The 14,113-nt window shown below is 40.4% G+C and overlaps 1 protein-coding gene across 2 annotated transcripts in view; it reads left to right on the top strand.

Moving 5' to 3' along the window:
* Positions 1 to 5,214, top strand: part of GABRP (gamma-aminobutyric acid type A receptor subunit pi) — a 30,358-nt gene extending 25,144 nt beyond the window's left edge. The window contains exons 9-10 of one of the 2 annotated variants that reach the window (XM_024247114.3): positions 737 to 924; positions 3,122 to 5,214. In XM_024247114.3, the coding sequence (XP_024102882.1) occupies positions 737 to 924; positions 3,122 to 3,424 (491 nt within the window). In that variant the 3' untranslated portion in view covers positions 3,425 to 5,214. The remainder of the gene's footprint in view (positions 1 to 736; positions 925 to 3,121) is intronic. The other variant, XM_054555291.2, reaches the window with a different exon arrangement.
* Positions 5,215 to 14,113: the final 8,899 nt, after the last annotated feature.

Below are 14,113 nucleotides of genomic sequence, written 5' to 3' on the forward strand. Positions count from 1 at the left end.
ATTCCTAAGGCAGTTCCAAGAGTTGTTTTCTTGGGAGATTCTTCTACAGAGAAAGAAAGAGAGACAGAAAGAGACTACTTTAGGAGTTTGGGTTTTTTGTTTTTTTTTTTGGAGACAGAATTTCACCCTTGTCGCCCAGGTTGGAGTGGACTGGCGAGATCTCGGTTCACTGCAACCTCTGCCTTCCAGGTTCAAGCGACTCTCCTGCCTTAGCAACCCAGGTAGCTGGGACTACAGGCATGTGCCATCATGCCCAACTTATTTTTGTATTTTTAGTAGAGATGGGGTTTCACTATGTTGCCCAGGCTGGTCCTGAACTCCTGACCTCAAGTGATCTGCCCACCTTGGCCTCCCAAAGTGCTGGGATTACAGGTGTGAGCCACCATGCCCTGCCAGGAGTGGTGCATTTTTAAACTTAAGTTTTACAGTGACAAGTAAGGGATCATTGTGCTTAGATGGTCTATTGTCAGTTCTTTTGCGTATTTATCACCCCCTCCCAGGAGAAGACAGAACGTGAAACATTAAAAAAAAAAAAAAAAAAAACACATCCCTCATATCTGTACAAAATGGACAAATCAACCCTATTCTAGAAGGTCGCAGACTTTTCAAAATGAGATGCATTCCATTTCTGGGTCTTGCCCTCACCCTGCCGATTCTCAAATGGGGACACTCTGCCAGGCTATGGTGGAGGACTAACCAGTCACTTTGTAGGAACATCCCCTGCCTGTTTTCCCAGGAGTGACGACCGTGTTATCGATGACCACGCTGATGATCGGGTCCCGCGCTTCCCTTCCCAACACCAACTGCTTCATCAAGGCCATCGATGTGTACCTGGGGATCTGCTTTAGCTTCGTGTTTGGCGCCTTGCTGGAATACGCAGTTGCTCACTACAGTTCCTTACAGCAGATGGCAGCCAAAGACAGGGTAAGAGTCTTGAGGGCCCTGTGTATGATCCATCACTGGTGCCACGTGCTGATCTGTAGACATGGGCTGGACCTGGCTTCTATCCCCACCCCACCCCCAGGGATTCCCTGTGCTCCAGTGAGTCTTATCCTTGTTCAGGTGGGAGCAGCTGGAAGTCATGATGCCCCTTGAAAAAGACCATTCTTTTCACCAAATACAATGAGATATTAATATGTTTAATTTTCCAGCAGAAAATATATTATCTGTATGCAGCATAAAATCACAACCACAGGAGCAAGCATCCATGAAGAATCCAATATGAACAAAACATGATCAGCTGCTTGCAAGTTTCAGATTAATATATATTTACTATTTAATTCTTTTGCTGCATTATTGTATCCTTAAATTATACAAGTAATGCTTTACTGAGAAATGTATGGAAATATTAGATTGTGACAAATTTCTTGGTTAGCATATTTTTCTGCTAATTGAGAAAAACTGTCACTATTTGGTTTAGCAGTGGAGTACTGTAGTCCAGCTCTCTAAATAATAATAATAGTCATTATTCATCAAGCATTTACATGTGCCAGACACAGTAACAAGCCTTTTGCAAATATTATATTATTTTAAATGCTCATAACAACCCAATGAGGTTGTCTCCCTTTTTAAATTTATGAAATCTGATAACAAGAAGGGAAAGAGACTTACCGCAGGGGATATGGATACTAAGAGGTAGAGCTGGGATTCCAACCTAAGCCTACTTGGTTCCAAAGCCTGACACTTATCCGCTATTCCCACTTGCAGTGAGCATTGGACCATGCTCTTAACTATCACTCTTCACAGGTCCATGGACCCCTAGTGTTATTTGGAAGCCAAATTTGATAGATAATGGCATACTAAAGTTCATGCTAAGAAGCAAGAAAATGATAGGGATCCAGTTCAGAAGAGGTGCCCACCTTTAGCAAAGTGCTAGGACCACAAAGGATCTAATAGTGAAGAATGAGAAATCCAAATGACCCAAAGATACAGTTGCTTTTTCCCTTGTGTTTGGCTACAGTGAGTAATGTTTCACGGTCATGTCAACCAAGCACCAAAGGCAAATGACCACGTATGCCAGCCAAGGAGGAACATGGCTTTCATTTATTTTGCTCCTTTAGGCTTCCTTATGAGGGAGGAAGGAAGTTGAGTTACCTCCTCACCCCCCCAAAATATCTGGATTTACCAGATTGGCAAAATGGACATTGGTGAAATACTGACAGCCTCCTCTAAAGACACCAGAAAGCTCTTATTTTGCTGTGTATATGATAATCACTGCACTGCAGAGTACTCGCTGTGTCCTAAACATCCATCAACATCTTCTTTAGTTCATCCAACAACACAATGAAATGAGTACCATTATTATCCCAATTTTACTCTTGAGAAATCTGCCACTCATTGATGTGGCACATTTCTCAAGAGTAAAATTGGGATAATAATGGTACTCATTTCATTGTCCTATACAGTGATATGGTAACTCCCATAAGACCCCACACCTAGCAAGTGGCCTGGCCAAGGATCCAAACCACACTCTTTCTGACTTCACTACACTCCCACATTCCTGGGAGTTGACCCCAGCCATGTTGGAGAATGGCAACTCCTTGCAATGGCAGGGAGCATCACTATTTCTGCTTTGGTGGCAAAGCCTTTAAGACACAGCTGACTTCTATTATCTCTCATAATCAGTTACTCCCTTCTCCCTGGAACAGAACTGAAGTCATCAAACACCTACCAGATGCTTTCCATTTTTTACCATTTAATCTTCCCATCAGTCCCAAGATGGCAATACCAATCACCATTTGGCAGGTGAGGAAATCAAGTCTTAGAGGGATCGAGGTGACTAAAGTTTCACAATAGTGAGAGGCCAGATGGAATTTGAACCCAGGTCCACTAACTTCGAAGCCTGAGCATTTCGCATCTGGCACACTGCTTAGGATATCCACAGTGGGCCATGGTTACTCCTCCTGTTATATATGCTGGTGACCTACAAATAGGTGTCTCCAAACAGGGTAACAGGAGTCCAAGCCTGGCTTATTGGCCAATTTCTGAAGCACTCAATGCCACGCTCTATTAAGCCTAATTATTCAATACTTAGGCCTCTAAACTTTTCATTAGCTCATTACCTACTTACTTATTTTGCTGAGTCAAGTCTTTTAAGCTAACTGCATTGTCTATGAACTAGGGGACAACGAAGGAAGTGGAAGAAGTCAGTATTACTAATATCATCAACAGTTCCATCTCCAGCTTTAAACGGAAGATCAGCTTTGCCAGCATTGAAATTTCCAGTGACAATGTTGACTACAGTGACTTGACAATGAAAACCAGCGACAAGTTCAAGTTTGTCTTCCGAGAAAAGATGGGCAGGATTGTTGATTATTTCACAATTCAAAACCCCAGTAATGTTGATCACTATTCCAAACTACTGTTTCCCTTGATTTTTATGCTAGCCAATGTATTTTACTGGGCATACTACATGTATTTTTGAGTCAATGTTAAATTTCTTGCATGCCATAGGTCTTCAACAGGACAAGATAATGATGTAAATGGTATTTTGGGCCAAGGGTGCACCCACATCCAATGGTGCTACAAGTGACTGAAATAATATTTGAGCCTTTCTGCTCAAAGAATGAACCTCCAACCATTATTCTAAGCTATGTAGAAGTCTAGCATTACAGGATCTTGTAATAGAAACATCAGTCCATTCCTCTTTCATCTTAATCGAGGACATTCCCATGGAGCCAAGATTACAAATGTACTCAGGGCTGTTTACTCGGTGGCTCCCTGGTTTGCATTTACCTCATATAAAGAATGGGAAGGAGACCACTGGGTAACCCTCAAGTGTCAGAAGTTGTTTCTAAAGTAATCATACATGTTTTTTACTAAATCTCTGCAGTGCTTATAAAATACATTATTGCCTATTTAGGGAGTAACATTTTCTAGTTTTTGTTTCTGGTTAAAATGAAATATGGGCTTATGTCAACTCATTGAAAGTCAATGCACTAACTCAATACCAAGATGAGTTTTTAAATAATGAATATTATTTAATACCACAACAGAATTATCCCCAAATTCCAATAAGTCCTATCATTGAAAATTCAAATATAAGTGAAGAAAAAATTAGTAGATCAATAATCTAAGCAAATCCCTTGGTTCTAAGATACAATGGATTCCCCACACTGGAAAGACTCTGAGGCTTTATTCCCCCACTATGCATATCTTATCGTTTTATTATTATACACACATCCATCCTAAACATCCAACCTAAACAATACTAAAGCCCTTTTCCCACGCATGGATGGAAATGGAAGATTTTTTTTTAACTTGTTCTAGAAGTCTTAATATGGGCTGTTGCCATGAAGGCTTGCAGAATTGAGTCCATTTTCTAGCTGCCTTTATTCACATACTGATGGGGTACTGAAAGTACTGGGTTGACTCAGAGAGTCGCTGTCATTCTGTCATTGCTGCTACTCTAACACTGAGCAACACTTTCCCAGTGGCAGATCCCCTATATCATTCCAAGAGGAGCATTCATCCCTTTGCTCTCATGATCAGGAATGATGCTTGTTAGAAAACAAACTGCATGACCCAGGAACAAGTGGCTTAGCTTAAGTACACTTGGCTTTGCTCGGATCCCTGATCCTTCCAGCTGGTCTGCTCTGAGTGGCTTATCCTGCATGAGCAGGAGCATGCTGGCCCTGAGTACTGAACTTTCTGAGTAACAATGAGATATGTTACAGAACCTATGTTCAGGTTGCGGGTGAGCTGTCCTCTCCAAATCCAGCCAGAGATGCACATTCCTTGGCCAGTCTCAGCCAACAGTACCAAAAGTGATTTTTGAGTGTGCCAGAGTAAAGGCTTCCAGTTCAGCCTCAGTTACTTTAGACAATCTCCATCTTTAATTTCTTAGCTTCCTGTTCTAATAAATGCATGGCTTTACCTTTCCTGTCAGAAATAAACCATGGCTCTAAAAAATGGTTTATCTTCTGTAACTCCCTATAGCCACAGGTTCTCATTCCTTTTCCCATTATACTTCTTACAATTCAGTTTCTATGAGTTTGATCACCTGATTTTTTAACAAAATGTTTCTAATGAGAATGGGTGGGGGTGCTGGTGAAAAGAGGTGAAATGTGGGTGTATGAGCCAATCATATTTGTGATTTTTTTAAAAAAAGTTTAAAAGGAAATATCTGTTCTGAAACTCCATTTAAGCATTATATAAAAACAATGATAAAGATGTGAAACTGAAATAAATATACCATATTAGCTACCCACCAAATCAAGTGATCATCTAAACAATGATTGTTATAAGATCCAATTTGGAGAAGGTGTGTATCACAGTGCAAACTCAATGGGCTCACATTCTTCTATCCTCATGTTCCCCCAACCCCAGACAGTACATATATATGCTCAAGACACACATACTAACCCTACCATTAATATCTTCTGCCAAGCAAATAGTTAATGCTGGTGACACAGCCAATGTTTTCTTTGACATCACTGCACCACGACACTTGCCTTGCAGTTAAACAATTGAGCCTGGTGATAGCGAAAGAGCCAATTCTCAAAAAATGTCACAGATTTTCTTCTAAGCATTCTTTATCGCTTGGAATTCTCTTTTTTGTTGTTGAACGATATTTTTATAGTTTGAGAATACACTTTGTGGGGAGAACATTGACTCTTGGATTTTGTATCACTCTGCACTAAAGTGTAGCTACTACATTAGAGTTCTCAGTAAAAACTTCTAATATTCTAAACCTGTCCATTGTATCCCCTACCCAGAGCAGTCCCAGTGATCGTGTTGTTAAAAATGTTTACTTCTTGCATGAAAATATCAAGAACAACCTCACCAAATTTCCAAAGGACATGAAACTAGCTGGGGTTGGGAATATTCTAAGTCATAGAAATATAATTATTAGTTAACTTGCTACTGAGACTAGCAATAGTCTCAATATAAGAAATCATAAAAATATAGGAAGACACTCAGTAGCAACTAAATGGCAGATGTTTCATTTCAAATGAAAGGGAGAAATAAGGGTGGGGCGTGGTGGCTCATACTTGTAATCCCAGTACTTTGGGAGGCTGAGGCGGGTGGATCACTTGAGGTCAGGAGTTCGAGACCAGCCTGGGCAACATGGCGAAACCCTGTCTCTACTAAAAATAGAAAAAACTAGCCAGGCGTGGTGGTGGGTGCTTGTAATCACAGCTACTTGGGAAGCTGAGACAGGAGAATCACTTGAACCCAAGAGGCAGAGGTTGCAGTGAGCCGAGATCACACCACTGCACTCCAGCCTGGGCGACAGAGCGAGACTCCATCTCAAAAAAAAAAAAAAAAAGAGAAGAATAAATTTTTAAAAAAGGAGAGCATAGCAGAAAAGGGCTGGAGATTACAGTAGACCTCAAGCTGGAAATGAGCAGGCAATGCAGGGGAGTCCCCATTGAAGAAAAGTGCAGTATGGCTTTCAGTGCCAGGTGATATGGTTTGGTTCTGTGTTCCCACCCAAATTTCATCTCGAATTGTAATCCCCACATGTCGAGGGAGGGACCTGGTGGGAGGTGATTTGATCATGGGGTGGTTTCCCGCATGCTCTTCTCGTGATAGTGAGGGAGTTTTCACAAGAGCTGATGGTTTTAAAGTATAGCACTTCCTTGCTCTCTCTCTCTCCTGCTGCCATGTAAGACATGCCTTGCTTCCCCTTTGCCTTCCACCATGATTGTAAGTTTTCTGAGGCCTCCCCAGCCATGCAGAACTGTGAGTCAGTTAAGCCTTTTTGGTTTATAAATTGCCCATTCTCAGGTAATATCTTTATAGAAGTGTGAAAACGAACTAATACACAAGGCAAGTATAGTGACAAGCATAAAGATCTGCAGTTAGTGGGAGTTTGAGATCAAGATATGGTCTTTCGGCCAGGTGCAGTGGCTCACGCCTGTAATCCCAGCACTTTGAGAGGCCAAGGTGGGCGGATCATGAGGTCAGGAGATCGAGACCATTCTGGCTAACATGGTGAAACCCCATCTCTACCAAAAATACAAAAAATTAGCCAGGTGTGGTGGTGCATGCCTGTAGTCCCAGCTACTCAGGAGGCTGAGGCAGGAGAATCGCTTGAACCCAGGAGGCAGAGGTTGCAGTGAGCCGAGATGGCACCACTGCACTCCAGCCTGGTGACAGAGACTCCATCTCAAAAAAAAAAAAAAAAAAAGAGAGATAAGGTATTTCTTCAATGTTGTGCCTTACTCTTACACATAGAGAGCAGTTCTTCTCAGCTGCTGGCCTATAGTTAATTTTTGTCAGTTTACTTCCAAAGTTCCTTGCTTTTTAAAATGTATATATTTTTAAAATTGTCTCTTAACAGACAAGGAATTACACCCTAATACATGATCAATGTAAGTTATGTGTGATATTTTTTAAAAGAAAAATTGAAAACGTGTTTAATCTATTTTTAAAATTAAATATATATTAAATTACATATAATTTTCAACAGTTTTGTAAAGAATTTAAATATATATCAGACTGCAGTATATTTGGGTTGAAAACACTGAGTTCAATTTTGGCCCGTACGTCTAGGGATGTACAGAAATGGGGAAAGAGAGAAGAATGACAGAAGTGATTTAAATAATAGAAAACAAGTCCAACAAGAAGGAGCTTTTGTACCTTGGAAAGCAAGCTGAGTGAATGACTGTCATTATTAAGTTCAAGAGAAATTTTGTGCAAGGGACATGCTGTTCCACTATTCACCTGAATAAGTGAACTGAATAAAAGTAAATAGGCATAAAAGCACTTCAGAGAAAGCCTAATTGTTTAGAAGGAAGAAAATGTGCAGGTTGAATAATGAAATGCTCAGATTCTCCATCTGGGAATTTCCCATGAGAATAAAGATTCATCTCTCCCTTTGATTTTGCCATCCAGCTGCCTGAAAGCAGACAGCTCTATTTTACCAGGTAATCTTGGAAGGTTGTAGATGCAGGGAGATGCCTCTGGCTGCAGAAAATTAAAGTGTCAAAGTATTGCTAACATAAAACAAATGCCTAAGAATATTCCTGGTGGCCCACAAGGTTGAACTTCAAAATTATGATTTCTTTTGGGGGATCTGAAGGGGAATCATGTGATTCATAGCTTTCAGTGACTTGGCTATGATATGAAACTTAACCACTCAATATCATTCCTTATAACTGTGCCTTCCCAGACATTAGATAAAATGCAATCCCATTTGAAAACTAGAAAAGAGAATAGAACATGAAAAGTGAGTAAATAACTACCTGATGGTCCAATGTCCCTCTGATCTTTGAGGACATCTGCATTTACAAGCCAGCTAGCTATTCCTCTCTCAGTGAAGACGAGAGCCAAGGGTTAAAGAGTTGTAGAGTTGGGCAATGTTGTGTATCTTTTTGCTGTAATACATTATAGCCATGAGTACAACTACATGCGGAGTCCTGTGAATCCTCCTGGTGAATCATCAAACCTAGCCAGTGGTCATGGGAACTCTGGACATACAGGCTTTGAAGCAGTGGTTCCTGAATCTGGCTGATCATAAGAGTCACTGGTGGAGCTTTATAGACAACTGACCCTAGAGTCTCAACTCAGACTTATGGACTGAAGACCTGTATTTTTCCAAGCTCTCCACATGTGAAGCCAGATGGGAAGACAGATACCACATGCCTTGGTGGAAAAGACAACAACTTCATGAAAACTATATTTTCAGGAGGGTGAAATAATACAGTGTGTCCACCACATGGAAACATCCAACAGGATATGACTATTGAATATGAATAATATGTAGAGCAGACAGAAAGCAAATTTTTCCTTCTGTTTCATTGAATCTCCTATGTTAGTGCCCAGAAGGAACAGGACATCTGACATGGTTTGGATTTGTGTCTCCACCCAAATCTCACGTCAAATCGTAATCTCCAATGTTGGAAGACGGGCCTGGCGGGAGGTGATTGGATCACGGGGGAGGACTTCCCCCTTGCTATTCTCGTGATGATGAGTTCTCACGAGATCTGGTTGTTTAAAAGTGTGTAGCACCTCCCCCTTTTCTCTCTTCCTTCTGTTCCAGCCATGTAAGACGAGCCTGGTTCCCCTTCACCTTCTGCCATGACTGAAAGTTTCCTGAGGCCTCCCCAGCCATGCTTCCTGTATAGCCTGTGGAACCATGAGCCAGTTAAACCTCTTTTCTTTATAAATTACCCAGTCTCAGGTAGTTCTTTATAGCAAAGCAAGAACAAACTAGTACAACATCTATTTCTGACGTGGCCATAACATGACAAAAAAGCATCCAATGATAAATTTGTGGTTGAAGAATGATGCAGGCATACAGGGATACAGCAGTTCTTCGTTGCAACTCCCAGTTTTTGAGACACTAAACTTTAACCTTAGTTGAAGTTAATTTGAGTTTATGTAAATCAATTAAAAACATTCACAGGAATGCAAAAAGTTAGACTACCTGCAATCAAAGAACCTGCTTTCTGTAATGGGTAGGAGGGGGCAGCTGGCTTGAATGATGCCTCACAGGTAGCCCTCAAGGTCAGGGGTATGAGTCAAAAGCTTCACTAAGAACTCTCAGAGTAATGAAAGGAGGGAGCACTCAGCTGAGAAATATGCGATCATCAGAGTTGTGACATAAAAAGGCAACTCCAAATTTTTTCCACAAAGAATCTAGTTGCATTCCATTTCAGACTTATCTCAAAAGACTAATCCAGTTTAATTTAGTGTGGGAACCTAAGAATGAGAGTCAGACTTCCTTCTCCTTCTCAGGGCCTCTTTGAGTCTGGCCTGCCAACTTACTCTGTGTCTGCACCCAAGGCAGAGGCCTGCAGTTTCTTTTTGGACTAAGACATTTGTGTAATTTCCAAATTTTAGAAGTTTTGAAGCTGGGATTTCAGGTTGAATACATTCATGGACACATTTAACGAACAAGAATTGTGGCTATGTCCTTAAAACATACAAAGAAGAGGCATGAATGATGAATAGACAGTTGGTCTCTATGAAAAGATTTCTTTTTAAAGGAAGTAGGCAAACATGTCTCTGATGGATTTTGCTTTTCAATAACAAATTATTGAACCAATTCACAAAAATATATCTTGAAGGATCGAAAAGCCCTCATTCGTAAACCAAATCATATCTATGGAACAAAAAAAAGGAAATGGGACAGGGTGATAGTGGAAACTGATAACCACAAATATCGCCAACAAAAGTTAGGCTCAGATGCCATGGCATTTAAAGCCACAAACTTTAGAATGCAATAATAAAGTGAATTTTCAGAATGTAAAGAAGTCCCAGGAGAAATTATCCATTTAAAAATATGTGAGATGTGCTTTTTCTGAGTTTGTATATTTCTTACATCCTAACAAAACATTCTAATTCATTTCACAGAGGGATTCAAAGGCAAATTCTCAACAAAGGAAATACAACTTTGTTTTTTATCTACTCATTTAGGAATTTAATATAATTTATTAAGTTATTTTTTCCACAAAGAATCTAGTTGCATTCCATTTCAGGCTTATCCCAAAGACTAATCCAGTTTAATTTAGTGTGGGAACCCAAGAATGAGAGTCAAGAGACCTGGACTCTACTATTAACTGAATCTCTATTTGCCTAAGTTTTCTAATATGTCAAAGGGAACAAATATATTCACCCTTTCTATCTCACAGGTTTGTACTATGGTTAAAAATTGAGATGATAAATGTGAAAGTATTTTGGACAAGTGATATCAGTCACACAAATGGGTCCTAATCAATCTGATACATGGTTATACACATACTCCCAGAAAATCAGTAGCTGGGACTTGATGAAGTGCAACCAGCTTATATGACATGTTAGTAGAAACTAGGGTGGGAGACGATGCAGGATGCATCCGAAATCAAACAGGGCACAGCCAAGACTAGAAGCCATGTCTTCTAGGCCTAGCATCTTTTCACCGATCCCATGACCTCCTTAAAGGATTCTATGCACTCAGCTTCATGCTCAGCCTATGCAGAAGCAGGGCTGCAAGATTACAACATCTATAGTACAACAGCAAGCCACAACCTCATAAAGATTGAATGGCATTATCTGTGGCCTGCGTCTTGACGATCTCTCTCAATCTGCCAGAACTCTTCCACACCCCAACCCACCCACCAGAAATTTGAGGCAGCGGCATCTCTGGAATCTTTACTAGCAAATCAGATCATTCTTCCCCAGAAAAGACTTTTAAAGTCACTTGTTAGCCTAGAAGACCCTGCTTTTCACCTCTTCCGTCTAAAAGTTCTGCAAAGGAGATCACAAAAGCTGGCATCTTGCCCACAGTGCATATTGGAGCAGCCTGGCTCGCTGCTCCAAGAACACAGTTAACAAGAACATCCTATTTCATCTCTACAAAGGTGAAAGATCTCAGCTCATGATTCCTCTCAGCACTACACTGGTGATTGTTTTAAAAATGCATTTGTATGTATACACAATGCCTTCCATTGCAATGAATCTTTCACATTTTTAAAGGTAAGTTGTATGTTCTGACACTACAAATGGTAGTAAAGGTATTTCAAATTATCTCTCATTTGCTTACTATATTAACCAAGAGAGTACATAAAGGGAAATAAAGTTACATCTTTATCAGAAAAGCATACTGTGCTTTGGTAAGCACTGTGCTGTCACAGCACCATGTCTGCTCAAAGTTTTATAATGTTTTCCAAATAGAACACAGGAGTAAAGTAACTTTTATGCAGTTTGCTGGGGGAAAATATTAAGAATAATCACCGTAGTGCAGTCCATCAGAGGTGTTTTTATTTTGCTTTTTCTCAGATAGAGAGACTTGATGTTACAAGTTGCATGAAAGGACGGAAGTCCATGGTGTATAAATGCTAGTTAATAGCTACAATTTTTTATGTGACAACTATGTACTAAGCACCTCACCTACCCTATCTCTCATCCTGAAAATAGTCCTATAAGGTAGATGATATTAATCCATTTTGCAGAGGGGAAAATGGTGATTCAAGGAGATTCAATGGCTGGCTCAAGGTTATGTAGTTGGGAAGTGGCAGAGCTTCAATTTGAACCCAGATCTATTTGGCCTCAAGACTTCTGCCTGGGCCGGGTGTGGTGGCTCACGCCTGTAATCCCAGCACTTTGGGAGGCTGAGGTGGGTGGATCACCTAGGTCAGTAGTTCGAAACCAGTCTGGCCAACATGGTAAAACCCCATCGCTACTAAAAACACAAAAATTGGCTGGGAGTGGTGGCACATGCCTGTAGTCCCAGCTACTCGGGAGGCTGAGGCAGGAGAATCACTTGAACCCGGGAGCCAGAGGTTGCAGTGAGTTGAGATCATGCCAGTGCACTCCAGCCTGGGCAATGAGAGTGAAGCTCTGTCTCAAAAGAAAAAAAAAACCTGTGCTTCATCCATTACACCATACTGCCTCATTCTTACAAGTTGTTAGAAGTCTCCAGAATCTGGATCCAAGTTAGACAATAACAGAAATGAAAGAAATGCAAACAATAATAAGATCATGCCCCTTTCACTTTCCCACCTTAGAAATGTCCACTGAACTTTCCATCTTCAAAGCCAGTAACTCATAAGGGTGATGGGAAGAAACAAACTGACCCTGTGAAGAAATCAAGGAGGATGCCGGAGAGGTTAGGAGGCTGGCTTTGACCTGAGTCAACTTAGGTTTCTGCCCTGGCTCTGCCTGTCACCAGTTAGCTGTATGACCTGACTTAACCTCTTTGTACCTTATTTCCTTCTCTGTAGAATAAGAAAAATGTCCTTACAGCCTCCAATGATGCAATGTGTGCAGTGCACACAATGATACCAAGCGTTCAGAACACTTACAGTTACTGGCCGATCGTTGCATGCTCCATAAATGTTATCTCTTTTTTATTGGAACTTTGGCTGTGAGGTTGCTATATAAAAATAAAAGGCACATTATTGGTGAAACAAAACAAAATTCACAGTTTCTGGCTTAACTGGTTTTTGTTGGCACCTAATGGCTGTACACCTCTTGATTTAAGAGAGCCTTAAAAACAAAGAGTGGATATCAAACACTGGGTTTCTATTTGCAAGGACAGATGCTCTTTTTTGGGCTAAGCTAAAACTAAAGTCTAGTCAGACAGCCCAAATCAAAACCCATTTTATTTCTCCTGCAAGTTTAAGTAGGAAATCAGTGCTTCTAAGAGTGTGAAGTGAAATCTCTAGAATTTATAATGAATAGCTCAGTCCCTGAACTGCACATTCCTCCCTTTCCTATTTTTACATATAAAATTTTAGCCATCATTTCCACCATTCCCAAACTCTTCTTTAAAAAAATTGTTCTAAATAATATTATGGAAAATAAAATAGCAGCCTATCAACATATAGAGCTGATATAGGGACCACATCTGGGTAGGTTTCCTTTAAGGAAACTCTACACTGGATCTTCAGTCTTTCCATGTATGGCTTAATCCAAGAGCAAATGAGGATGTCTTCTTAGAAAGAAAGCATATTAAAACATTTACCTTGGGATTAATGAAGAATGGAAGACATTTGGGCAGGGAAGTGGGAAAGGAGAATGAAGCCATTGGGTGCCTAACACCGTAAGTAACTTAGAAGTCAGGCACTCAACAGAAAGTTTTGCATTAAAGATTAAAACACAGAGTTTCCAATAAGTAAAGTCTTTATGGGAGTTTTCACCAACTATCACCCATAGGGCTGGGTCCTTATAGAATTATTTTTAGGCTTAATATTTACTTCCTGAAGAAGCCTTTCTTTCCTCTCCAAAAAGCTCAAGTCCTGTGTTTCATAGACTATAGCAGTACATGCCTTTCATTAAAAGCCCCATCAATGTGATCACAGCTGTAATTGTACACATATCCAAATCATTCATTGTTAACTATCTGTCTTTCCCTGAGATATGGACTTCATACAGGCAAGGACTCTGTCTGCCTTTATTCCCTGAGCCCCCACAGTGCCTAACATAGTGACTCCACATAAAAACAATCTAATAAACATTTGTAGAGTTAATAAATATATTCATTGAGTACAGAAATATTGAACCAAATTCTGTCCTGGAGACTAGAGCAGTATTTCCCTAAGAGTCCTTGGAGTGAGAAAGCCTGGGTTTGAGTCTTGGCTATGATACTTACTAGCCGTGTGGTCTCAGTCAAATTAATTCCTCTCTCTGTGCCTCGTCTGTCAACTGGCGATAATAATAGTTCTTACTTCACTGGGTTATT

This window comes from Pongo abelii, chromosome 4 (assembly GCF_028885655.2).
Source record: "Pongo abelii isolate AG06213 chromosome 4, NHGRI_mPonAbe1-v2.0_pri, whole genome shotgun sequence".
Lineage (NCBI taxonomy): Eukaryota > Metazoa > Chordata > Mammalia > Primates > Hominidae > Pongo > Pongo abelii.